This window comes from Chanodichthys erythropterus, chromosome 12, assembly GCF_024489055.1.
Source record: "Chanodichthys erythropterus isolate Z2021 chromosome 12, ASM2448905v1, whole genome shotgun sequence".
NCBI classification, from domain to species: Eukaryota; Metazoa; Chordata; class Actinopteri; order Cypriniformes; family Xenocyprididae; genus Chanodichthys; species Chanodichthys erythropterus.
The window spans coordinates 50,868,518-50,895,993 of NC_090232.1; the positions used below are offsets into that span (position 1 = coordinate 50,868,518).

Consider the following 27,476-nt stretch of genomic DNA (forward strand, 5'->3'; position numbering starts at 1 on the left):
CGGCATGGGAGGGCGCTAACAAGGACACTAAAGACCACAGTCTCTAGGGTGCATCTCTTGAACTCAGGGGATTGAGATTTACCTGCAGAGCTCTCACTAGCTGGCCTTTGTTACTCTTGTTACTTCTGACAAGAAGGGGGATCTGTGTGCCTTAGGTATGGTAAATATCCTAGGAGAATTCCTGCCAAATATTTCAGCTAAAACCACACATATGAGAAAGCTGTTATAAAATGACAAAGAGTTTGTGTGGGCTTCTGTACATGATCAAGAATGTAAGAGGTCAAAGGAGATCCTTAGCATGGAACCTTTCCTTGTTTTTTCCCACATGCCCTACTGAGATCTCTACAGACGATGGATTGGGGGCTGTACATCTCCAGGTCAAGCTTATTGATCTTCTCGATTTTGTAAAATGGACTGTTAATTGATTGCTTGATTTGCTGTTGGGAATTGTTGTTAATTATGTAATGTAAATGATTAAATATTAAAATTGTCATCTTAAAAATCTGAGGAAAATGAATGCAATGGGTAGGATGCTATTTAGTCCAGCAGGTGGCAATAATAGATTGTATAAAGTTAAGTGCATTTGCTAATGAGAGGTGAAGTAATTTGTGTTTCACTTGGAATAAAGATGCCAGCACCAGCAATCGCTTTCTCTTTATTTGTCGTCTGTTGAATATTACAGTTCTGCGTTCTGTGTGTTCATGTAAACCATGTGTGAAGTACTAGCTTGAGTTTCTCTTCATTAACATCTCTCTCTCTCTCTCTTTCTCTCTCTCTCTCTGTCACACACTCTCAGAGGAAGTGGGCGTCTCCGTCACATTCAGCACTTCATGTTAAACATGTAACCAGGAAAGAAACACTCAAACCTCATCTGAACACACATCGAGAGCTTCAGAAGAACTGAATCTACTGACAACAGAGAAGATCATTTAATAAGAGAGAAGAATGAAGATCATCTTGACTTTCACTCTGCTGATGATTCCTGGTAAGAATCTGAACTGATTTCTGAACTGAACAGATTTCGTGAAATATTTGAAAGTTAATTTCTGTTCAGTCTTATGAATGTATTAGCTGGTTTGTTGTAGGAGTCGTGAGCTCCATCAGTGTGACGGGATATTCAGGAGGAGGAGTCACGATCACATGCAAATATGATGAAGGATATGCAGCAAATAAAAAGTATTTTTGTAAAGGACAGTGGTCAAACTGCACAGACCAAATCAAGACTGATGAGAAAGATAAATGGGTTCATTCTGGAAGATTCTCTCTGTATGACGACACAAGATCAGCAGTCTTCAATGTGACCATCAGAGATCTGAAAGAACAGGATTCCGACACATACTGGTGTGGAACTGAAAGAGTTGGAAAAGATTTATACACTGAAGTGAATCTGGAGGTTATAAGAGGTGAGTAACTGAGAGCCTCAAACCCATGATGATCTCCACAACATCATGATAACAATACTGATAACCCCTAAATGATGCCAGAAAATCAGTAATGAGGGCAAATACACTGACTTTCTTTAACTCCCAGTGTGTGTGTATGTCTGTGTTTGTCATTAAATGACGATGACCCCTACTGTGTTCGACAGATCAACCAATCAGGAGTGTGAGAGGATATTCAGGAGGAAACGTCATTATTAACTTCAAATATGAGAAGCAAGAAGTGAGTCCTTTGATAAACATCTGTAAAACAGGAGGTCAGTGTTTTACTGTAACAATCACTAACAGAGCAGCAGGATGGGAACAGGACGGACGATTCTCCGTTCAGGATGACAGATCTGCAGGTCTCTTACGTGTGTTTATCAGAGATCTGAATGAGAACGACTCTGGAGAATATCAGATTACAGTCAAAGTTTCTGAAGAAAACAGTTTCTTCTCTGAGTTTAATCTGATCATCAGAGACGGTGAGACGCTTTCATTCATTTCTGCATTATTTGACAGAATCCATGAATATATCTGGTCATTGTAACATTGCTGCACTTGATTTGGATCTGAAACAGATGATTGTTGTGTGAAGAGCATCAGTCTATCAGCTGCTGCAGGAGGATCTGTGAACATCAGCTGCAAATACCCACAATCCCACATTAGTGATGTGAAGTTTCTCTGCTGGAGATCTGGAGCTGATCTCTGTGCTGAAGAGACGTCTGTGAAGGAGAGCAGAAGATGGAGTCCTGAGGGAAAGATCCAGCTGTATGATGACAGAGAAGAGCAGCTCCTGACGGGAAGCATCAGTCATGTGACTGAACAAGATTCAGAATACTGGTGTGGAGTTCAGTCTGATCAAGGACACAAGAGCTTCATCACACGAGTCCTGATCCATGTTACAGGTCAGTACTGATCACTTACAATTATTGGTTTATATGATTCATCTTGTTGTTTAAACATCTTGATTTAAAGTAAAACTGAAGCTGAGTGTTTTTGCTGTATAAGGGTGATGATGTGTCAGCAAACATGAATGTGTGAAAGTTTACGCTCTCTGGTTTATTTTCAATGTGCAAAAACGGAAGTTAATTTTCTGCATGAGACATTAATTTACTGGCATCATGATACAGTGCAAACATTACTGTTATCACAGAGACAAATGACCTGAATACACCATATCCTTCATCATCATCATCATCATCAGTGAAAACTCAAATGATCACAGAAATGACATTGACTTCACTTGATACAACATCAACAATAACAGGTAAATATTACTGTACTAAAACCTCTTCATATTTTATTGTATGAATCTCACATTGAACATTAAAATCCTCTTTCTCTTGTGTTTTCAGGCTCTGCAGTGATCTTCATTTCTGTTTTGGTTTTGCTCCTAATTGGTGTCCTGATGTTTCTAGTGGCCGTACGAAAGAATAAAGAGGCTCACGGTGATTACATTTTCATATCTTTGCTATTTTTTCATCAGTTTGTAATAATTAATGACCCTCTACATGAGATTCAGATTCATCACAGACAGTTTAAAGTGTGTTGAAGTGAAAGTAAAGATCATCATTGCCCTCTACTGGCCTTCACTAGACAGACATGATGGTGATGATGCTTTTGAACTGTTCTATAATGACTGTAAGAGCCATAATCTGAATGATTACAATTTAACACTTAAATCAACTCAAATATTATAACTTTTTTTTTTTTTTAGGTTTATGTTATTTATGTACATTTGTTGAGCATGGCTTGATAATTACAGACAGGTGTGTTGGAGTAGGGTTGGAACTGAAGTCTGCAGAACAGTAGCCCTCCACGAGCAGTTTTGGCTTGACTTGACTTGAACATTAAAACAGTCGACGTGACTGCAGTGGTTCAAACTTAATGTTATGAAGCAATGAGAATTTTGTGCACAAAAACAAAACAAAAATAACAACTTTATTCTACAATTTCTTATCTATGAACTCAGTGCAACGCTTCTGTGTTGACGTCAGAATGCAGGCTCATCATTGGCCTACGCTGGTCACGTGAGCAGCACGACACATGAGTGTGATCCTGACACACAGAGTTGGTATTCTGACATAGAACACAAAAACACTGCAATGAGTCTTCAATTGCTTTCCATTGAAAGTAGCTAAAACTGCTAGCTAAATGTCGCTAGATGACATCATAACAGCAAATTCATTGATCTATATAATTATGGATAGATCAGTGAGCAAAATAAGTCTTTACGACTTTGAGAAAAAAGTCTCAAAAGGGTGGGGAAGTTACTAAATTTGCAACACTGAACATAAACTGTGTAGGAGAATGACAGGGAAGAGGAAAAATTGTTGAATAAAGTTATTTTTGTTTTGTTTCTGCGCACAAAAAGTATCACTTCATAACATTAAGGTTGAACCACTGCAGTCCCGTTGACTATTTAACAATGTTTTAACTACTTCTCTGGACCTTGAACGTGATAATTTCATTGCTTTCTATGGGAGATAAAAAACCTATAGGATTTCATCAAAAATATCTTAATGTGTTGAATGAAGATGAATGAAGATCTTACAGGTGTGTAACAACATGAAGGTGAGTAATTAATGACAGAAATGTCATTTTTGGGTGAACTAACCCTTTAAAGTACCTCGAAGTTCCTTTAGATTGCCGCATTTCCTTTAAGAATGAAAGACAGAGCAACAGTTTTTGACCAGTGTTTACTTTTTGTTTTGTTTTTCATTGTGCAAGAACTTTCAGTAAATCTGTATGAATCAATGAGTGAATTCTTTGCTGGAAAGAAAAACAATGGATTTTTGCTACTACAATAATGTTTGAAACTGTGGGCTGATGTGTTTTTGTTTTCTCTTCTCCTGCTGTCCTTCTAAACTGATCTGAGTTCAGGATTTTCCGGGGATGAGGTAAGTCATCATGATCAGTCATAAACAGTTGCTCTACTGCAACACACTGCTATAGGCAACAGGTTTAGTGTCTTTCTCAAGTGTGTAATGACATTGAAGCTTTATCAATAATGCAGATACTCTGCAGTTCTGTTCAACCAAATACTGTGAAATGAGCCTATTTGAACAGAAATTCACATGCTTCTGTACACATCCACCTTTTTGATTTGAATAAGATGTTTAATGATTCTAATGAATTGTGTCTGTTCTCAGGTCACTCACGTTTCCTGCAGTTATGTGACTGTCAGTAAAACGGACCTTCATTCTGATCTGAACCACACAGACACCAGAACAACTGTAGTCTACAGCGCTGTTCACTTACCCATAAACCCCTCTGACTAGTCAAAACTACTCTGATATCTCCACATCCAGTGTATAACAGCCGGGCGGTGATTGTTTGGTGTATATTAAGTGTATATTTTAGTTTTAGATGAAGTGTGTCACACTGCAGCATATTTTAAGTGAATTATTCTTATAATATTTATGTAACATTTGTAAACAGTGTTTTGACGGTTTTAGAACTCATTACTTTGTATTGTATATAAAGCAAAAATGATTAAGTTCTTTGATGTCTTATAAATGTAATAAAATGAATGTATACCATCCGCAGTGACTCTTTTCTCAGGTAGATGGAGTTATGCATTCATTAGTGTGGAGCTAGTATTTCTTTATATCCTTTTTGCTTATTATATGTGCAGAGCAATGGAGAGAATAGACTGTTGGTCAGTATTCAGCTAAAACGAAAGAGCATAACCATTCAATTCTGTCATTCAAATAATCATTCATTTGTCAATAAATGATTCATATAGAATAATATTAATACATCGGTAACACTTTACAATACATGTTCACTAATATGCATTAATTCACGCTTAACTAATGCACAGATAATCATGCGTTAATGTATGACTCATGAAGAACTAAACCATTAATTAATGATTACTGCATCAGCAACTAATGAAGAGTCTATAAGATTAAGTAATATATGAATTGTTATTAATTAAATGTGTCATAATGTATTAATTCCTTAATAACTATATAATTTTATCTAATAGTCTAAGTCAATGTGTTAATGACTGAGCCTCACAATAAAAGCTGACATCTATCTGGCTTATATTCACTATCATTTGTATGATAATCTTTATGAAAACGTTAAAGTGAAGAAACTGTAACTGTAACTTCAGCCAGATGGCGCTCTTTCTCAGTGTTTAATTCAGTACTGAGTCAAAGGAGGTCTGTGTGATGTCACACTATAAAAACCCTTACTATCAGTCCTCATGTGCACAGAGAACATTCAGCATAAAGAAGACTGAACTCAACTCACAATGAAGATCCTCCTCATCTTCTTCACTTTCTACCTGATCTCAGGTCAGAGCTTTTCTCTTTCATCACTGCAGTAATGATGCTGTTTTCTTTTCATGAGGTTTCTGATCACAGTATCAATCTGATTGACAGGTGCAGTGAGATGCTTTAGTGTCACTGGATATTCTGGAGGAAGTCTTCTGGTTGATTCACGGAAGCCTTGGCATACAGACAAAGCCAAATATATGGTTAAACATGACCCATGGAGAACCATAATAAATTACAAGAAACACAGTGAATGGACTGGTGAAGGAAGATTCATTCTTTTTCGCAATAAATATGGAAACCTCATGATATTCATCAGAGAACTGAACCAACATGATGCTGGAAGATACAGAATCAGGGTTACTGACAAGTGGTATATAGATATGACTTTGAATGTGAATAAAGGTAAGCAATTCAAGTGTGCAAAGAAACTACTCATTTTAAAGGTATGGATAATATATTTGTTTATTATGTGAATTACAGATTCATGTTGTAAAAAGTCAAAGAAAGTGGTGGTAAATATTGGAGAAACTGCCACATTCATCTGTGAATATTCACATAATCATATCAATGATGCAAAAGTCATATTCAAAGAACGACAAAACTTAATCGAAGAGCTGATACACGCCACTGGCACACTGAAGAAGGAAGAAAGATTCAGTATTTCTGATGACAGACATACAAACTTCTTCAATGTGAGAATTTCTGCTGTGAGACCAGATGATGGAGGAGTTTATTTATGTGGAGTTTGGATCTACAGACTCTTCTACTCCATTAGAGCTAAAGTTCATCTGCACATTATGGGTGAGTAGAACAAACTCTTAGTGTCAACTAGAATAAGTTATTATATCAATATTTGCAGTTTCAATATTTGCTAGAGTTTGTATTTGATGAAGACTGATTTTGTCAGATATTTGTGATTGACAGCTAAAGTGGGCGTGTCTAGAGTGAGCGGATACTCAGGAGGTCGTATGATGATCAAGTGTGAACATCCTCAATACAAAACCAATCCAAAATACATCTGTAAAGAATCAGATGGATGTTCAGAGAGGAAGAATCCAGGAGTTCAGGATGAATGGATGGAGAATGGAGATGTTTCTTTATATGATGACACCAGAGCAGGAGTCTTGATGGTGTTTTTTAGAGAGCTGAAAGCTGCAGATGCAGGAACATACAGGTGTGGAGTGAATGTGTCTCACTATACTGAGAGCTTCACTGAACTCCAGCTGAACATCACAGATGGTGAGGAACATGAAATACTGTATCTTGCATGTTTGAAGTATCTGATCTGATTTTAATGTAATTACTCTTGGTTTACAGATGTAATGTTTGTGACTGAATCTGCTCATCTTGGTGAAGAAGTCAACATCAGCTGTCAGATCCCAGAGGAACATAAAGTTCATTTCTGCAAAGAGGATGATAATCACATCTGTCAAAACATCAGCACATCTACAGTGACAGAAATGAATGGTTCATCTGAGAGAAATGAAGAGAGAGTTTTTACAGTGAGCATCAGTAATGTGAGCGTGAGAGATGCTGGAGTTTACTGGTGTGGAGCAGAAACCAGAGACACACATTTGACTTTCATCTCCCTGAACACCAAAATTCAGCTCAACCTCATCAGTGAGTGAATTCAGATGATTTCATTGTAGAAATACAGTCTATTCAGAATCATGTGTGTTAAATGTCTGTGTTTGTGTGTTTGCAGTGGCTCCAGTAGTGAGACGTGAAGGAGAATCTGCTGAGATCATCTGCCCTTATGATTCAATCTATAAATCAAAGTCAAAGTCTCTCTGTAAGGGGAAGTGCTCCACTAGAGATAGAAATACTCTCAATGAAGAGAAAGAGACCAAGACTGACAGATTGACTCTGAATGATGACGGCACTGCAAGTGTCTTCAATGGGACCATCACTGGACTGACAGCAGAGGATGCTGGGAAATACTGGTGTGCAGTGACATTAGAGAGAGACGTGAATTATCTTTACACTCATCTGATCGTCATCATGAACGAGGGTGAGGAAGGTTTATCATCTGAATATGTCAAACTATGGCTGTGAATTGATGTTCTTCTATTTCTCATCATTTCCAGAGCTGAACTTGACTAAGTATGAAGGAGACGACATGTCAATCCAGTGCAAACATCATGATGAACATCAGAAACTCTTCTGCAAAGCACATGAACCCTCCATGTGTGTGAAGGATGGAGTTTCATTGGAGATGATCAGAGATGATCGATTCTCTTTCAGTGATGAAGCTTCTACTGGAGTCTTTACTGTGAACATCACTGATCTGAGAGAAGAGGATCTTGGGATATACTGGTGTGGAGCTCACATCATCACTGAAGTCAACCTCACTGTCAAAATGGGTAAGTCCCTGTTCATTTTGAAGTTTTATTTACTTCACTTCACACCTAATATAGGTTTTAAGACCTATATTATTACATTTGGTGCCGTGACCCTTATGGGAGTGAAGTTTAGGGGGGAGAGTGTAACAGAGGCAAGCTAGTAAGAGCTGTGCATGTAAACCTCACTCCTCTGATCTCAAGAGTAGTGACAGAGACTGAGGCTAGAGGCTGTGGTTTTTAGCATCCTTGTTAGAACGCTCACCTCCCATGCCAGAGACACCGGTTCGAATCCCACTTAGAGCTGTGCGAGTAGGAACGGTTACATATATTTGCCATGAATGTTGCATTTTTATGCTACATATATTTATTTTTTTTCATACATGTGAATACATCCCTGTTTAACCGTAATGTGTTTGTGTGTTTTCAGATTTCTCTTTGTTCAACATTATTTCTTTGTGTTGGACTCTGCTGCTGATTGGAGGATTCACTGTGATTAAGTGTTTAATAAGATGAGGTGATGCTGTCCTTCATGAACACACACACACACACACACACAGACACACATTTATCATACCCCAAACCCTAAATGAGGACATTTTAAAATGTCTTCAAATAGATGTTTTGTCAGATGCATCTCACTGTTTTTTATCGCTGATGTTGTGTTGAGATTTCGAGGATGATCTCATCACCGGACTAGTCAGTGAGGTAGTAAGTCAGTATTTTCATTCACTGAAGTTTTGTGTGTTTCATATGCAAATTTCATTCTGCACATCATATTTTTCTCTTGTTTAATCTCAGATCGCACATTCTTGAGCAAATTCAGTTGTAGATCCACTTTGTTCCTCTACTCACCTTCCCACAATCCCCTCCTATGGCTCCACATAAGGGATGGGCGATATCTTCCTACGATAATAACGATAAAGCCTAGTTGATGACCTATTTCTGTTTTCGACCCATTCACAGCAATGCAGAGAAAAAACTATGGCCGAAGGAAGATGAGAAGAGTTTATCAATAAAGCTACCTCTACAATCTGGAACTGACACAAACAGATATATTTTCACTCATCAAACACTCTGACTGAGCGCTTGAGAGTTTCTCTCTCCAAAAAGTGCACTTTTTCAGTTCATCTCAATGAATGCACAGTGTATTTGACACACAGTAAACACTCGCCGTCGCTTTGCTGAGAGTGCTCAGTGTTTCTTAAACACTCAGAGAGAGAATGAGAGATCTTACATACCACACAGAATTGATGTGCTACATGAAAACGGGATCCTTTGTTATATTTTCCTGTAAAAATAATGGCATTCATTTGGAATTATTCAGCCATGTCCCCAGAATGCGTCTGTGAAGTTTCAGCTCAAAAATACCCCACAGATGTTATAATATAGCCTGTCCAATTTGCCCCTTTTTGGTTGTGAGCAAAATCACACTGTTTTCCTGTGTGTACCTTTAAATGCAAATGAGCTGCTGATTCCTACCCCCTTTCCAGAAGAGGGCGGAGCTTTAACAGCTCATGCTTCCACACACATAACTGGAATATGGAGCCCTGGACATGACATGCAGGAAAAAAATAGTAGGCTGAATCGTGCTCGATTTAATTTTTTTTCTTTCATGTCATGTGCGGGGCTCCGTACTGGAAAACCTCATGCAGCCAAAATATCAGAAATTGTCAGTAAAGGTGTTTAGCCTTATTTGTTTATCTGAAGTCAGACACTGATGGAGAGATTTAGAAAGGACTGAATGGTTAGTTGATGATTTATGTAGTTGTTGTGGAGAACTTTATTCAACTTATCGATTAGCATGTTCCATCATGATCATCTATAAGTTGTTGTACAGGTGCTCATGCTCATGTGGGAATTGTAGTCGGATGCCTACAGAGTAAGATAATAAGCTGTATTGTGATAGAACAGATATAATTTAGTTTAATTACGGTAATAATTTATATAATCATCTTTAACCACATTAGCCATATGCTAACAAGCACATTCATAAGCGCGATTTAGAAATATAAATAATATCCTATTAATAAAACTCCCGTTTTATTCAACAAATTTCTTAGTTATATCATGTGTGCACTGTTAATTGAGTTGCAATGACAAGATCACTGCTTTCATGAGCTCAACAACATCAGCTACAGTGTTCATCACTGCAACCTTTCATGCCATGATCTAAATACAATGCCATAGTTTTAAATGTAATGCATCACTTTTCACGATTAGTTAACCTTGAGAGCTGTAATAGTAAAAATGTGCTAAAAAGAGAGAGTAATACTTAGCTATTTCAAATGGAAAGATGTCAACCAATTACAGCTGTGGGCGTTTACACTGAAGTCTCACAGAGACACGCCCCTTAAAACGGAGCGTTCAAACCAGAGGGCTAAAATCAGGGTTGGAAAAATGCCTTTTATTTATAAATTATGACCATTTTTGATGTTAAAATCATACTAACAATATAAGTGCAACCCAGGAAACATTATAAAACAATAAAACAATGCAGTTCATGACCCCTTTAAGTTTTATCATTAAATAATACTCGATTATTTACACTTCTAACCTATCTGAGGACATGGTTGGAATTGTTACTTTTACTGTTTGCACTATTTTTGCCACTGTTTGCACCATGAGAGTATGAATAAATACAGAATCTGTGTTTACATTTCAAACTTGATTTGAATTATTATTGTGTGATGTTTTTAGCACAGTTGGACTAGTATTTAAACGGTTGTGTTTGGATTTTTACTATTTTTTACTCTTTTATTTAATTTACGACTCTTTTCCTCTATGTGGTTTACTTGTGGTTTACAATTTCAATTACAGCCATTTCTTTTTTTTTTTTAAAGTTGCGTGCGAGTTTGTTTGACAAGGCCTTGATTTTAATCATGATCATTAGTATTATCACATTTTTTTTAATTAAAAGTGTTTCAAAATTTGAATATCTTTTTTTCTTCATGAAGTGTTTCATGAACACTGTTTGAGTTTCCATGATGAACAGGCCATTTCTGTCCATTTCAAAGCCACAGACATCAGGTGAGGTTTCAGGCTCTAAATTTAGTTCTTTTCTAAGAACACTGAATAGACTCAGGAAACCCACAGTGAGACTGAACAGAGAGAGACAGAGCAACATCCATTGTGAGCAGAAGACAATAAAGACTAAGAACTGATCGTCTTCGATATTTACTGTTTAATGACGAAGAGACTGAAAAAAACATTTATGATCAACAAGTTATCCATGTGTGATTTAAATAAATTCAATAAGAACACCTCAAAATGACTAGTTTTAAACAAACTAGATTGTACATGATCTAGAGGTAAGGTGAGATATGTTGCAGTGCTGAAGGGTGTTTGTAAGGTTTTTCAGGGTTTTTAACATGTGATCAGTGTGATAAAGAGAAACTAACACAAGAAGCTCTTCAGCCTGAGCTTTTCTTTGCTCATGCACTTTATATTCTTTTAGTCAAACCAAGATTCAGCCGCCTGCAGGTGTGATAAAACAGGAAGTGGTTTCTTTAGCAACGATGGACACACTTTCCACTCCATGAAGAGATGTTGTGAATTTAGATCATATTATAAAGTATTAATTATAATATATTGCAATTCTTCTTTCAGAAGGTTTTGTTCTGGTTGTCGGAAGCACATGTAGATGCTTCTGTTGCACAAGCATTTTTATAAAATGTCTTGGTGTTCAAATGTTAAAGTCAGCACAGCTGTTTGGATTTCTCTGCAGGAATAAATTACTGGTAAAGATGTATTTTTAAATTAGCCTTTAGTTGTTGTATAAGTCTTTTTTAGTTAAGTTATTAAATGAGTCTGTTTGAATCTCTGTAGTTTCAGAAGAGTAATTGAAACCTTCGGCTCCATCTAGTGTCACATGTGAGTAATCACCTGTTAAATGTCCTGGTTTTATTGAGATGAGTTTTGTGTAGTGTTATGATAGCTGACAGGATGAGTTTTCATTAATATGATTTTAATTGACACTGTTTTACACTCATGTGTGTTTAAAGCAAAAGTCAATCTGGCTCTTTTAACAATCCAGATTGTGTCAAAGCAGCTTTACAGTGAGAACAGGAAATTAATTTTCACTGCACAGCAGCTCTAGAACAAACTAGTGTCATTGACCAGCTTAGGTAAATTCAGTATTGATTCATTCCATTGTAAAAAAAAAAAATCAATAGTTATTAATTTGGTTAATTCATCTATTGGTGACAGGTTAAGTGTCTTTAATATTTGTTTGGAGCGACTCTCCTCCATCTTCAGGAGATCAGACTGATCAACACTACTCTCAGGTTTATTTGTGTCACTTTTTCCTGGTTTGTGGTTTCCAGCAGGTTTAATCTGATGTGTTTCATGTGTGTCCCTGTGGAGACCAGATTCACTGAAGCAGTAAAAGAGTCATTCAAACAAAGATATGCTGGAAAAATGTAGATATGCTGAGGTTTATGAATGAGAATTATATTTATTGATATTATATTTAACTTATGATGATATTTAGTAATTAAATGGCAAATGTCAATCAAACTGAAAGACAAATGATGTGTACTGAGCCTTAAATTTGTCCCCATGTTAATGATGTTTAGATGATTATTAAAAGTCAAATCTTAAAGTATAATTGATATTCTCACTGGTATAATAATTAATCAAAGAGATACATGCATTTATAAGGTGACCATGTGAACCACTGCTGTATGTGTCCATCAGATGTCACTGTCCAGTGTCTTACTTTCACTTTCTCTCTCTCTCTCTCTCTCTCTCTCTCTCTCTCTCTCAGAGGAAGTGGGCGTCTCCGTCACATTCAGCACTTCATGTTAAACATGTAACCAGGAAAGAAACACTCAAAACTCATCTGAACACACATCGAGAGCTTCAGAAGAACTGAATCTACTGACAACAGAGAAGATCATTTAATAAGAGAGAAGAATGAAGATCATCTTGACTTTCACTCTGCTGATGATTCCTGGTAAGAATCTGAACTCAGAGTAAATCACTAAAAACAGCACAGATTTGATGAGGAGAGTCTTTCACTTCACTTCATGATGTTCTAGTGACTGCTGAAGAAAGTTCATTTCTGTGTAGTCTCATAAATATATTAAAGTGTGTTTGATGCCGGTTTGTTGTAGGAGTCGTGAGCTCCATCAGTGTGACGGGATATTCAGGAGGAGGAGTCACGATCACATGCAAATATGATGAAGGATATACAGCAAATGAAAAATATTTTTGTAAAAGTGATCAGTGGCCTACAAAGTGCTCTGACCTCATCAAGACTAATATTAAAGATAAATGGGTTCGTTCTGGAAGATTCTCTCTGCATGACGACACAAGATCAGCAGTCCTGAAAGTGGAAATCAGAGATCTGAGAGAAGAGGATTCTGGGACGTACTATTGTGTGGTTGATATCCCTCTCATTAAAGATTTCCACACTGAAGTGAATCTGAAGGTTATAAGAGGTGAGTAACTGAGAGCCTCAAACCCATGATGATCTCCACAACATCACGATACTCAACACTGACTGGAATTACTGCCGTTCACATGAAACTCATAACAGACTCCATCAATGACCTTTTTACCTCCTGATGTAAGATTTACACTCATAAATTAAATAGAATACTAAATAATAGCAATTAATAGTCTCAAATGTGCTCAAGGTTTGTTTTTTAGACCCTTATCAGTGTTAATCTCAAAGGAACCCACCATATCATGTGTCAGTGTTTCCACATGGACTAAATTCAAAACTCAATATAATATAATTCAGCTCAACATGGAAAATCTATCAAAAATATAAATGATTATTTCACATCTCCTAATTACGCATCACATTTTTAAGAGTATTATGATCTTTTACTCTTGGAAATTGGAAATTGCAATATTTGAATTGTTAATAAAATAATAAATTGATCATCTTTAAACTGGACATACATTATCCCTAAGCATTAATCAATAAAAATCACATACATACCAGTAGAAAATGATGAGATCAACACAGTCTGCAGCATTCTGGTGTTTTCTTTGAAAGCTTTGACCTGCTTTGACCTTTTGCCTGAACATAACTTCCTCATCACTCCAACATAATGCGCCACCTACAGGAATCTTATAGAGACACTTACATCTAAATAGTATTTTATCTGAAGAAAGAAAAGAAGAAAAAAATATGCATTTTGGGGTACCTATAATATTACTTAATAATTTTGTCTTTCAACATCATATTTCCAGTCTGTCACACATTCATAAATGTTGCAGCAAAGTGACCAGATCATTGAGAACAAAATGACAAATGATCTGAGTTTGTGTTCAACAGATCAACCAATCAGGAGTGTGAGAGGATATTCAGGAGGAAATGTCATTATTAACTTCAAATATGAGATGCAAGAAGAGAGTCCTTTGATAGACATCTGTAACACTGCAACATATCAATGTTTTGCTGTAATAATCACTAACAGAGCAGCAGGATGGGAACAGGACAGACGATTCTCCGTTCAGGATGACAGATCTGCAGGTCTCTTACGTGTGTTTATCAGAGATCTGAATGAGAACGACTCTGGAGAATATCAGATTACAGTCAAAGTTTCTGAAGAATACAGTTTCTTCTCTGAGTTTAATCTGATCATCAGAGACGGTGAGACGCTTTCATTCATTTCTGCATTATTTGACAGAATCCATGAATATATCTGGTCATTGTAACATTGCTGCACTTGATTTGGATCTGAAACAGATGATTGTTGTGTGAAGAGCATCAGTCTATCAGCTGCTGCAGGAGGATCTGTGAACATCAGCTGCAAATACCCACAATCCCACATTAGTGATGTGAAGTTTCTCTGCTGGAGATCTGGAGCTGATCTCTGTGCTGAAGAGACGTCTGTGAAGGAGAGCAGAAGATGGAGTCCTGGGGGAAAGATCCAGCTGTATGATGACAGAGAAGAGCAGCTCCTGACGGGAAGCATCAGTCATGTGACTGAACAAGATTCAGAATACTGGTGTGGAGTTCAGTCTGATCAAGGACACAAGAGCTTCATCACACGAGTCCTGATCCATGTTACCGGTGAGAAATTATGAAACAAACCAGCATCTGTAACACTTTAAAAATCTTGTTTTCACTGGTTTTACTGTGTTTCAGAGCAAACATCAACACCATCATCATTATTATCATCATCATCATCAGTTGAATCTCCAGCGATCTCATCTGTGTCTCCTGTAACAGGTACAAACTCTCTCTGAAACACAAACACACTCATCTGTGTGGTTCAGATTGTGAGTCTCTGGTGTTTTCAGGCTCTTCTCTGGTGGTCAGTGTGTCTGTGGTTCTGCTGCTGATCATCACTGGACTCGTGATCGTCACTCTCTGAAGAAGGTCTCAGTCTCTTTATGTATTTTTTTTGTGTGTGATATGATGAACGCAGGTATTCACTCGTTTTTGATGTGCTCATTCCTCATTTAAAAGATCTCACATGACACCAGGAAACTGATAATCGTGAAGGTTCTGCTATATTGCATTATGTTTGTTGCATTATATGAACCATGCTCATATCTCCACATGCTTATACTCTGCAGAACCTGACATGTGTAGAGAAAATGAAAGTAAGAATTTTGTTATAAGAATGTTCTCTAAATATTCAGTGTTGGTTCTTGATGTTAGAGGAACTTTTTTAAAAAAAGGTATAATGTTCCTCAAACATTCTTTTAACTTAATTTTGATTATAAATTCAACATTGTAGAACGTAGATTTGTGAAGTGATTTGTGTAAGATTGTGCAAAACTACCAGCACTCATCATACAAACCTCAACAACGGTGACAATCAAAAAAAAAAAAAAAAACAAGAAAAAAAAAATATTCTGCTGCTTAATTTATTCATGCCGCAATGCATGCTGGGAGCCATTAATGTGTTTTGTATGCTGGCATGAAGCATGTCACCATTGTTGTGTTTCATATGCTGAATGTTGATGTCTGTGAGTGTATAAATGACACAAAACAAAATTAACAATGACAGTGTAAGGCCCGTCCAATAGGCCGAACAGCGGTTTCCCACAGGACGGGTAAGTTTCCTTGCGCATTTGGTCTTTTCAGTGTGGCAAAGTAGTTTAATTCAAAATGTAACTTTTATCTGACTCCATTTTATTATGACCTCAAATTTAGGGTAGAATCCCAATTTATTATTGATCATTTATATGATAATTTAGCTCTACATTTGATTATTCTATTTAACTCTTTACTCTTATTGTACTCGTTCATTCAGATTCCTATAACGCTTTGAGTCTCGCACCGGCCGGGCATACGATCTCATGCGCACAATCTCGTCAGTCTTGGTCATTAGACAGAGGCGATGACTAATATTCTAGAGGCCGTACCCACTTTTCTCATTTTAGTCCCCATAGATCTGATCACACCGAATTAAGGTAAGATTATTTTTAACCAGAGGCCATGACCATTACCATAAAATCAGGCTGACCAATTTAGCTTCCTCTAGTGGTAACTTTACATAATCACGCAGTGGTTTACCCACAGACACTTAGTTAGAATAATCTCACCATAACCAGAGGTTGAGGCCCACCCTGTTTACATTGATCTAGCAACACTCTGTTGCTGTAAAAGGAAAAAACTCATTATTAGCCTACACAGTCTAAGTATACTTAACTAATGCCAATGTGCTAGTCCGAGCTCAAAAATATCAGTTGGTGTGCCCCACTGCTCCACCTAAACTGTACCTGAGTCTGTTACTAACCTGAGCGTAGATTTGTGGGGTTATGGATTTAACGTAATCTACTAGAGCCAATCATTTCAGAGTAAGTCAGAATAAAGTCAAATGTAACAATTTATTAGTCAGGTAAATGTATCATGCCAATTACATAATCATTTCAACAGAGAAACAGATGACTGAAGGACACTCAGCAATGTGGGCTCATCCACACAGGATCGAGCCCTGAGCCTCCTGCAACATCTCTTTAAATACTCAGACCAAGACACAAACTTCTTTCACAATGGGAATTTGCATTAATCAGGGTCCTAGAATGAGTAGTTTACACCTTTTGGGGACAGAAGGCTATTTGCATGAAAGACCCAGTGAAGGTGGACACACCCATTACAGAGAGCAAAATATCTCTAAAACCTTTAAACCTTTATTACTTTCTGGTTTACTTCTGTGGGAATCTGACCTTTGTTCCAGTCGCACTGAGACATTTCAAATGATAACTGTTCACATTAAACCATACAGATTTTGGGTGAATTTCAGCAATGCTGAGGTGTGATTGACTCAGTGTGATAGGATGGGGATGCTAATTTTGCAAGAGAGAGTTCAAATGTTAATTTCCTTTGTTTTCTCAGAGTAGCCCTCTCTTGTACCAGACGGTCCAGCATCAGTCTTACAGAAGTGTTATTTATACACTCACATCAACATTCAGCATCTGAAACGCAACAATGGTGTTATAAATGATCTTTTTCATATTGGTTGTTTTATACTTTTCAATAATGCTTTAGGATTACAGAAAAAGCAGCTATTTACCTGTTATCAAAAACAAACATGTTTAACCTCTGTTCATTCTCAATAAGAGCTTCTGTAGACGTGTGACAGAAATAAAGTCAGTCTGGTTAGTAATAAGTGAAGCTGGTAATGCATTTCAAGAACGTTTCAGGAACATAATAATAATAATAATAATAATACATTTATTTTATATAGCGCCTTTAAAAGTTGCTTTCTCAAAGCAAAATAATAATAATAATAATAATAATAATACATTTATTTTATATAGCGCCTTTAAAAGTTGCTTTCTCAAAGCGCTTTACAAGAAAACATTACAGAGAAAACAACACACTTTAACTACAGAAGATATACAACAAAAAATGCAAAATAATAATAATAATAATAATAATAATAAATAAATAAATAAAATGAATAATCAAGTAAAAGCAATCCTAAAATAGAATGTTTTGAGAAGATATTTAAAAGTCACTAATGTATTTGCTTCCCTAATGTCAGCCAGGAGAGAGTTCCAAAGCTTAGGAGCATAAGAAGAAAATGCTCTATCACCCCTATCGAAGCCGTGTCTTAGGAACAACTAAGGGACCACTCTGAGAGGAACGCAGATTTTGAAATGGTGTGTAAGGCATTGAAGGATCAGTCAAGTACTGAGGAGCCAGATAATGCAAAGCCTTATATGTCAACATGAGGAATTTAAAATCAATACGAAACCTGACAGCGAGCCAGTGCAAAGACAGGGGTAATATGATCACCAGCCCTGACCCCAGACAGAGCTCTATCATCCAAATTTTGTAAATATTGAAGTCAATTTGAGGATTTGGATCCTCCAGCTAGAAGACCATTACAATAGTCAACATTTAGAGAACAAAATTATGTTAGCTGGGATGCACTGTGAATGAAGGGAAACAACCTGACGTACAAGAAGGAAACTCCACCCATGCAGAATCCCAAGAAGATAAGAGCTTCTGTAGACGTGTGACAGAGATAAAGTCAGTCTGGTTAGTAATAAGTGAAGCTGGTAATGCTGTTTGTGGAGTTGTTGAATCAGATCTTCAGAGATTTAATGTCTTTTATCTTCAGTTCATCTAAGGCTGTGGCTGAAGAAAGTTGTAGTTTGTGTTCTTATTTCTCTTTCTTTCAGTGTTTGTTCACAGCAGGTGTTTAAATGATTGAAAGAATGTTTCAGGAACATCACACTAACCTTTAAATAACATTCTACTAACATTAAGGAAACTGGACATTTTTGAAAGAACATTTGAGGAACATTATGCCTTATAAAAAGTTACTCTAATGTCAAGAAAACTGGACATATTTTTACGTTCCCAGAACCAACACTGAATATTAAGAGAACATTCTTATACTGTTAGCTGGGATGCACTGTGAATGAAAGGAAACAACTTGATGTACAAGAAGGAAACCTGTACAAACAGGATTCTGTGTGGGTGGAGTGCATGTGATGGCATCTGCTATAAACCCTGATATTTTTACAATAAAGCTGAAGACTTGCATGAACAATTAGGTGTGTGATTATTGTTCTTCCCTTAAAAAGCAGAATTGTGTGAGACTGCTTCCTGACCCGGTGAACACAGGGCAAAAAATACTAGCTTTCTAAAAGTTTGAGTTACAATCCTTATCATTTGATTTCATGGACTAACATTACAGAGGAGGGAGTGTGTGTTTTCTAGATGTGTGTGTTACAGAAGGTCATGTGCTGTGTTTGCATGCATCACATAAATGTATTATAACCCTTTGAGCGGTACGGTCCCACATATGGGATTTTTATTTCAGTGCCCCTGGGCGTACGGTACCACATATGGGATTTCGAACGTTCAGCGACGTCACATAACTGCCAGATTCAAACTGTGCTTTCGCGCTCTGGCTGCGAGACGGACACGCGCAGCTCTTTTCATATATCACAGCTATGCAGTGTTTTCAGGCACATAATGTTTCTTTTAAGGTTTCAGACATTTAAATATGCATAAGCACCATTAAAACAATACATTAAGCGTTTATAATTTACACATTGATGTCCGACATCAGTGGAAGCAGCAACAAATATAATTTGGCGACATTTATTCATTTCAGACACACATAGTGGGCCTAAGTGACTATAAAGTTTACTCTATTATTCTTCCAGTTCACCAGCCACTTACTTGCATATATTTTGGAAGAAAATTATGAATTAACCTGCTGTAAATCCGACTGACAGGACTCTTGTGAACTGCAGCGCAAACTAAGATGGCGGCGCCCATCTCGCATTACAGATCAAAATAAAGATAATTTATAAAGGTTTTAAAACGACAAAGCACACTCCCTTACACATATTTGAGAATCGGAATATCAGATAGTTGATGACATGGTAAGCAATTTTGCGAATATTCTAAATAAAAAATGAAAAACTAAATAATAGCGATCCATCTGTCATACAGTGTTATTGTTGCTGCATTCAGCGCTCGTGACACGCAAGACGCGTCGCTATGGAAACATTAAATGCGAACGTTCTAAAATAACGGTCGCCTTAAAAAAACTCACTCTTGGGGGGACAGTTAGAATATTTTAAACTCACGATCGAAAGGGATAATTATGTATTGATATATGCATGTAAACTTCACAAGTTTATAGAAATGACTGTTTATAATAAATCCACATGTGCACAAGTGAGCAGCAAAATCTAGACATGTATCTTAACCCTAATTGTGCGTTTGAAGTCTGTGCCTAAGAAATTGACGGAGGGGGAGAGAGAGAAAACAGGCGCACACATCTACCAGGACGTAACATCTATCTGAGTTCATTGGTGACAACCAACATCCTGTTCTCTGTCATTGACTCTGCACTCAATCTCTGTTAACATCTTTGTTAAGGTTTCATTTCTCTCCGTCATGCCTATGTGTAATATGTTGTTGTCATCCATCCATTAAAGATTACTACAAAAAATAACTTCTTAGTATTGTTTTATTTACCGTTTACATCTCAATGCACTGCCAAAACATCAGTGCTCGAGGGAGCAGCAACAGGTTCAATTTAAAAAAAAAAAAAAATTTTTTTTTTTTTTTTTTTTTTTACATCCACTTGACTCAAATCAAAATAAAAGTCCCGTCTGTTCACACATGCGCACAATGAACTCTTGCACATTTTTGGGTATACAACAGTCAGTATCATAATCTAACATAAAAGGCAAATAATAATAATAGAAAGCAACATAATATAACATAAATGATGAGAACATAACTCAACACCCCCACTTGTTCTCATCATTTTAAGCCATATATAATGACATCACAAATATTTAGTTCCCAAACAGAAAACATTTGAATTTTAGAATTTTAATTTTTGATACAGATTTTGTCAAAACATCTGCCACCATGTTTTCTGTTGGGCAGTACACAATATGTATTTTTCCCTCACTGACAGCATCACGGATAAAGTGATATTTCACATCAATGTGCTTAGATCTAGATCTATTCACTGGATTTCTACTCAATGCAATGGCACCCTGATTATCACCATACATCGTGGTGCAAGTGTAAACACTACTGTCCATGCCATTTAGCAGTTGAGTTAAGTACATGCTTTCCTGAATAGTGTTTGCTAGACCAATGTATTCAGCTTCGCAGGTCGACAGTGCCACTGTTGGCTGTTTCTTAGACTTCCATGAAATAACAGGGCCTTGTTCTGTCAGGCTGAAACAGTATCCTGAAGTGCTACGCCTATCTTCTTCAGAAGATGCCCAGTCAGAATCACTGAATGCTATTAGACTTAAAGTCTTGTCTGTTTTCTTGAAACAAAGCTCGTAGTCAGCTGTACCTTTTAGGTATCTCAGGACATGTTTAGCAGCTACTAAGTCATGTGTTTTAGGTTTTGCAAGGGTTTGTGACAGTTTACTGACTATCCAGCTAATGTCTGGTCTGGTACAGGTCATTGCATAGATCAAGCTTCCAACAAGTTCACGGTATTCTTTGGGGTTCTCAATCTCATTTTCTCCCTCATTCTTATCACATTCCACTTTTAATTCACTTGGGGTAGCTTTTGGTTTACAGTTAGACATTCCAAACCTTTCAAGCATTTTGAGAATGTACCTTTTCTGATTCATTTTAATTTCTCCCTCTTTTTGTTCAAACTGAATCCCCAAAAAATAAGATATTTTCCCCAGATCCTTCATGTTAAATTTGGACTTCATTTTTTCTTTAAAACTGTTGAGCTGATCTTCACTGCTTGCTGCAATTATCAAATCATCTACCCAGATGATCACTATGATGGTCTCATTTTCAATCTGCTTTCTATACACACAGTGATCAGTCTGATTTCTCTCAAAGTTGTTTTGTTCAAGATGATCATTTAAAAGTTTGTACCAGTTCCTTCCAGACTGTTTTAGACCATACAGAGATTTTTTTAACTTGTATACTAACTTGTCTCCTATGTCAGATGTTTCTTCAAAACCCTCTGGTTGTTCTAAGTATATGTCTTCCTCTATTGGAGCATGCAGATATGCTGTTTTGACATCCATCTGATGAACAAAAAAGTCATTCTGAGCAGCTATCTGCATTAATGCCCGTACAGAGGTGAGATTTGCTGTAGGAGCAAATGTCTCATGGTAGTCTATGCCTTCAGTTTGGTTGTATCCTTTTGCAACATACCTAGCTTTGAAGATTTTTCCTCTTTCTGCATTTTCTTTAAGGGCATATACCCATCTTCCCCCTACTGTCTTTCTGCCCTCTGGTAGAGTTGTCAATTCAAATGTGTCATTTTCTTTTAGTGAGTCCATCTCTTCCTTCATAGCATGTTCCCATCCGGGAGCATCAGGTGACATAAGGGCTTCTCTATAGGTTTGGGGAACTCCACACACTGCCCTGTAACAATAATCGACACTCACATTGGTTACATCGTCTTTAAAGTCTGTCAGGTAATCTTGTAAATACTTTGGGGCTCTCTTTTCTCTTTTCGAGTGGTAATGTTTTTGACTAGCAGTGTCTGTTGGACCTGTACTGTTTTTGTTGTTTTCTGTGTCTACTTTTTCCATAGTTCCATCATGTTCTGACACCTCTGTATTGTCTGTATCTATACTCTCCATTTTTCCATCTAGGACCTGGTTTTCTGTGCTTTCCTCACTTTGTGGGGCATCGCCGCTGTTCTCACTATCCTGTGTCCTGTCTCTGTAGCTTTGCATTTCTAAGTAATCCTCATCGGTTTGTGTCTGTTGTTCAACACTGCTCTTCCTAATGAATTTCACCAATCTATGTTTTGACACATTTCCTGTCTGTGGATTGTATACCAGATAAGCTGGGCTATTTTTACTATACCCCACAAATATTCCCTTCTCACATCTAGGGTCCAATTTCTTTTGATTGTGTTTGTACGCATAGCATTCTGATCCAAAAACCCACATTTTAGAAAGGTCTGGCTTTCTTCCGGTCAACATGAAATGTGGAGTATTCTTAATTCTGTCATTATAGCATCTGTTTCGGATATGAGTAGCAGTTTGTACAGCATAAGGCCACAGAACCTTTGGTAATCCCTTCTCCATTAGTAGACACCTTCCCATTTCAAAAATGGTTCGCCATTGTCTCTCAGCTGTACCATTTTGATGAGGAGAGTATGGGGATGATGTATCATGTCTTATACCTTTTTCTCGTAAAAGTGACTGAAATGCATTGCCTGTGTATTCTGTACCATTGTCTGATCTTATGCATTTGACTCTACCGTATGGTGCACAGTCTGCAAGAAACTTCTCTGTCGCTAGAGTAGTGTCACTCTTGTTCTTAAGGAAGTAAACCGATATTGCCCCTGAAAAATCATCTGTGAATAAAACTGCATACTTATATCCATCTTGAGAAGTTGGTTCAATGGGACCTGCTAAGTCAGTGTGTACTAACTCTAGGGCTTCGCCAGCTTTTGTGTCGGTTTTCCTATTTCTGCTGTTGATGAACTTTCCCTCAGTACAAACGTTACAGTCTAGTTTGGTATTACCTGTGATTTTCATACCCTCTACCACTTCAGGTAATTTCAACACATCGCTAACATTACAATGTCCCATAATCTCATGCCATGTTTTAACATCACAAGTTAGACTCACTTTGTCCTTGGACATCATATCAGTAACTGATGTATCAACACAGTGTTTGTTGTTATTTACCGTTTTCAGATAGTACAGTCTCTCATGCTCTTCTATGCGGAACACAGCTCCATCCTTGCTTATCAGTTCATTCTGTCCTTCCTGGAAGATCACCTTGGCACCATCTGTTGTAGCAGCTTGAACGGAGATGATGCTCTGTGGATATGATGGTATGAACAAGGCCTTCTTTAGAGTGATCCTGACGCATTTCCCTTCCACATCCAGCAGTAACACCTCTGCGTCGCCCCGCTTTAATGCCACATTGTTCATCCTGGCTCCATCCGCCAGTTCCATGTAGTGTGACTTTGGGTCGAAACTCTCATCAAATTTCGTGAAATCGCTCTTCTCTGTTAAGATGTGGGATGTTGCTCCACAGTCTACCATTAGTCCATTTTTCGTAATATTGTCTGGAAGAAATGTTTGACTGACTTTGAAAACAAATGTTTGTTCTTTCTCATGCTCCTCTTGTTTTTCTGCAGCCTGTTTCGCTTCGTCTTTGTGCCCGTCTTTTCTCCGGCGACATGTCTCATCACTGTGTGTTGAACTTCTATGGTAGCTGCACCACTTGGGTACGCCTTTTTGGCGGCAATCACGTGCAACATGACCGCGGTTTCCACATCCATAGCAGGTCACGTATGCTGTGTTTACTTTCATCACATTGTCAGTTTTGGATTTATCATCAAATTTTTCTGTCTCTTCATAGCTTCTTAGTTTGCTTTTGAACTGGGTGAAAGTCAATTCTTCACTACTCTGTGTAGTATGGATAACGAAAGGTTTGTAGGAATCTGGCAGGCCCTTTAGGATCATAGCTATTATCAGTCCGTCACTTATTACTTCTTTTGCGTTTCTTAGGGAAGTCACCGCTTTCTCAGCTCGGATAATGTAGTCTGTTATCGTCTCGTTAGATTCCTTCTTTAACGAAGTTAGTTCAGTGTATAGGGCGATAATTCTCGGCTTACCCTGACTGGCGTAGTGACTTCGAAGTATTTCCAGAGCTTTCCTGCCGTCGTCAGTCGCCTCTCGCATCACCAGTGACAAGCTTTTATCGTCGAGAAACTGGATTAGTTCAGCGTAGCACTCCTCATTCTTTTCCTCGTCTATATCCCCGGTAGACAGTATTGTTTCTTTTAAACCCAGTAATCTCAGATGACCAAGAAATTTTACTTCCCATAGTTCGTAGTTATTTTCGTCTCCGTCAAAGACTAGCCTCTGCCATCTTCCTCCTGTAACGTTAGCATTGGCGCACCTGGGCCCATAACCTGTTAAGGTTTCATTTCTCTCCGTCATGCCTATGTGTAATATGTTGTTGTCATCCATCCATTAAAGATTACTACAAAAAAAATAACTTCTTAGTATTGTTTTATTTACCGTTTACATCTCAATGCACTGCCAAAACATCAGTGCTCGAGGGAGCAGCAACAGGTTCAATGTGAAAAGTTTTCTTTTTTTTTTTTTTTTTTTTTTACATCCACTTGACTCAAATCAAAATAAAAGTCCCGTCTGTTCACACATGCGCACAATGAACTCTTGCACATTTTTGGGTATACAACAGTCAGTATCATAATCTAACATAAAAGGCAAATAATAATAATAGAAAGCAACATAATATAACATAAATGATGAGAACATAACTCAACAATCTTTCCTGAAGCTTCTGTTTCTCTGTCTAAAACATTTGCTGTATATTCTTTGCTAAGAAAACTTGATTTAAGATCAAAGTTTCCCTTGGTAGACTCTGCTCAAACTGAGAGCTTAAGCGGATCTATGGTGTGATTTTAAGCCCATTTCATTTCGAACCTGTAAAGGCATTGTTGAACATCTGAGACCAACTTCTTGTCCTCAAGATTTTAACAAATCTCAAATAATAGTCCTAGTACTGGAATAGTTCCTGGCTTTTTGAATTGGTATCTACAATATCATCTGAAGACAAATAGTATTTTTGAAAAATGTCACTGAGGTTTAAAGCCTCACCACAGCACTGAATCTGCTCTCTTAAAAGTCTTAAATGACGTTTTATTGGAAACTGACAAGGGGAATGCTCTTGCTTTGGTGCTTCTAGATTTAAGCTCCGTTTTTGATATGGTTGACTACAATTCTTATTTCCACGTTTCCATTACCATTTAAACTTCTGACATTCTAATGTAAAGTGCATAGTACCATCAATGCCCTCCTCAACCACCACATGTTGTCAGTGTTTCAGATATCTCTGCTGTTAGTGCTGCATTAATTAATTCGACTGATAGCTCTTCTATCCCTGTAGGTGCTTTTCTGTCACATATGTCATTGTCTTGATTCTCTCTGTTCTACTGCTTGTTTTTACTGAGCAGCTGATAATCTTCCCCTTTGTAGACATGTTTAATTTAAAAATGGTGGATTTGGGCTGCTCTTGATGTCATTGCTCTTGATGACCTTTTCTGTGTGTCATGTGATTGTGTAGCGCCGAAAAAGCCATTTGGAGGTCAACAGTGCCAGATTAGTAGTAAATAAGCTAATAACAAAGCTGTTGTATGGCTTTATAAGATTTTTATTTCACATTGAAATCACAGATCCACTTTCATTAATTAAAGAAAAGAAAAAAAAATGATGCATTGGTTTGTAGTCACCAGCAGGTGGTGCAAAGAACACGCAAAGTATGACATCTTCACTGGGACAGACTTATTTATACTGACAATATTTATACTGCATTTCACTTAAGCTCCAGCATTGATCTAGCTTGTACTTTAAACTTGACATTGTGTAATAGTAAATATTGTTAAATTATGTTCATCATTTGTAAGTCACATTGGATAAAACATCTGCTAAACAAAAAAATGTGACACGTGACGCTCCTGTCAATCATTCAGAGCTCCGCCCACAGAGAGACGATAAAAGCTGTAAAATAGTTTGCCATTTGTCCAAAACACTATGACTTCTTCATCACAGCCTGGAAAAAGAAAGACAAAATTAAAGAATGAATACATTAATATTTAATACACTTAACTGTCAGGTTGGTATAAAATGACTTATATTTAGTGTATCAGGTCTTCGTCATTAAATCCCATCACACCACAAACTCTAATAATAACTATATTAGCATCTACAACAATAGATGCTAACTATAAAGATAACCACAACAATATATAGTTATATTAGTGTCCACACCAGTGTACGGTTTTCATGTTTAGTTCCGTTTAGTTTTTACTTGAATGGACATTCAGTTTGTTGTCTTTTATCACATGTGTTCCTTTGTTCTATGTTCCCATCACTTGTTCTATGTTCCCATCACAATCTGTCACCATGGACACTAATCATCATCATCAGCTGTTTGTCAATTGAGTTAATTGACCCTTCGCAAAGACCCGCCTCCCTTAGTTACTGTTGCTTAGTCCGACAAGCCGTGGCGCTGTCACGCCACACGCAGTGAAAAATACATTGCGGAGCAAAGAAGAAACTGACAACACATCGACAGACAAGATAGAGCAGGTTACTTATGATATTAAACAAAGTCCCAGCTTTCAAACTGTGTAGTTATTAAAGAAATTCAAACAGTAAAAACCGTTTTGTGGCTCTTTAATGTGTCGTGACAGATTGCTGTAGCGCATCAGCTCAAGAGGCTCGTGAACCGATCGTCTCTTCCTACTAGTTCATTTATAGCATCAAATAAACATGAATGAACATGAGAATGAATGTTGTTTCAAACGCGGAAAGAATTTATTTATTTTTTTTTCAAGTTTAACTCCACCGAGGTTAATCTTCTAACTACTGACTGCTTTGTCGGACAAAATGGCGGATTCAGCGTTCTGATTGGTTAGATCGCTTGTCAATCAAACTCCCGGCGAAGGGTCAATTGTCTGTGTCATTACATAAGTTGTTCC

General features: G+C 37.4%; 2 protein-coding genes across 3 annotated transcripts; both read left to right on the forward strand.

Moving 5' to 3' along the window:
• Positions 1 to 902: 902 nt before the first annotated feature.
• On the forward strand, positions 903 to 4,957 carry LOC137032689 (polymeric immunoglobulin receptor-like). 2 transcript variants are annotated; one of them, XM_067404576.1, is made up of 8 exons: positions 903 to 985; positions 1,086 to 1,403; positions 1,589 to 1,903; positions 2,000 to 2,326; positions 2,575 to 2,688; positions 2,777 to 2,869; positions 4,305 to 4,321; positions 4,574 to 4,957. In XM_067404576.1, exons 1-8 carry the CDS (start codon positions 946 to 948, stop codon positions 4,700 to 4,702), a joined length of 1,353 nt encoding a protein of 450 aa, XP_067260677.1. In that variant the 5' UTR covers positions 903 to 945; the 3' UTR covers positions 4,703 to 4,957. The 2 variants fall into 2 exon arrangements, with proteins under 2 accessions (XP_067260677.1, XP_067260678.1); XM_067404577.1 differs by lacking the exon at positions 1,589 to 1,903 and having other exon boundaries at positions 905 to 985.
• Positions 4,958 to 12,897: 7,940 nt separating this feature from the next.
• Positions 12,898 to 19,592, forward strand: LOC137032300 (polymeric immunoglobulin receptor-like). The gene is made up of 6 exons (XM_067404039.1): positions 12,898 to 13,006; positions 13,167 to 13,493; positions 14,342 to 14,659; positions 14,756 to 15,082; positions 15,158 to 15,241; positions 15,313 to 19,592. Exons 1-6 carry the CDS (start codon positions 12,967 to 12,969, stop codon positions 15,384 to 15,386), a joined length of 1,170 nt encoding a protein of 389 aa, XP_067260140.1. The 5' UTR covers positions 12,898 to 12,966; the 3' UTR covers positions 15,387 to 19,592.
• The last annotated feature ends 7,884 nt before the right edge of the window (positions 19,593 to 27,476 follow it).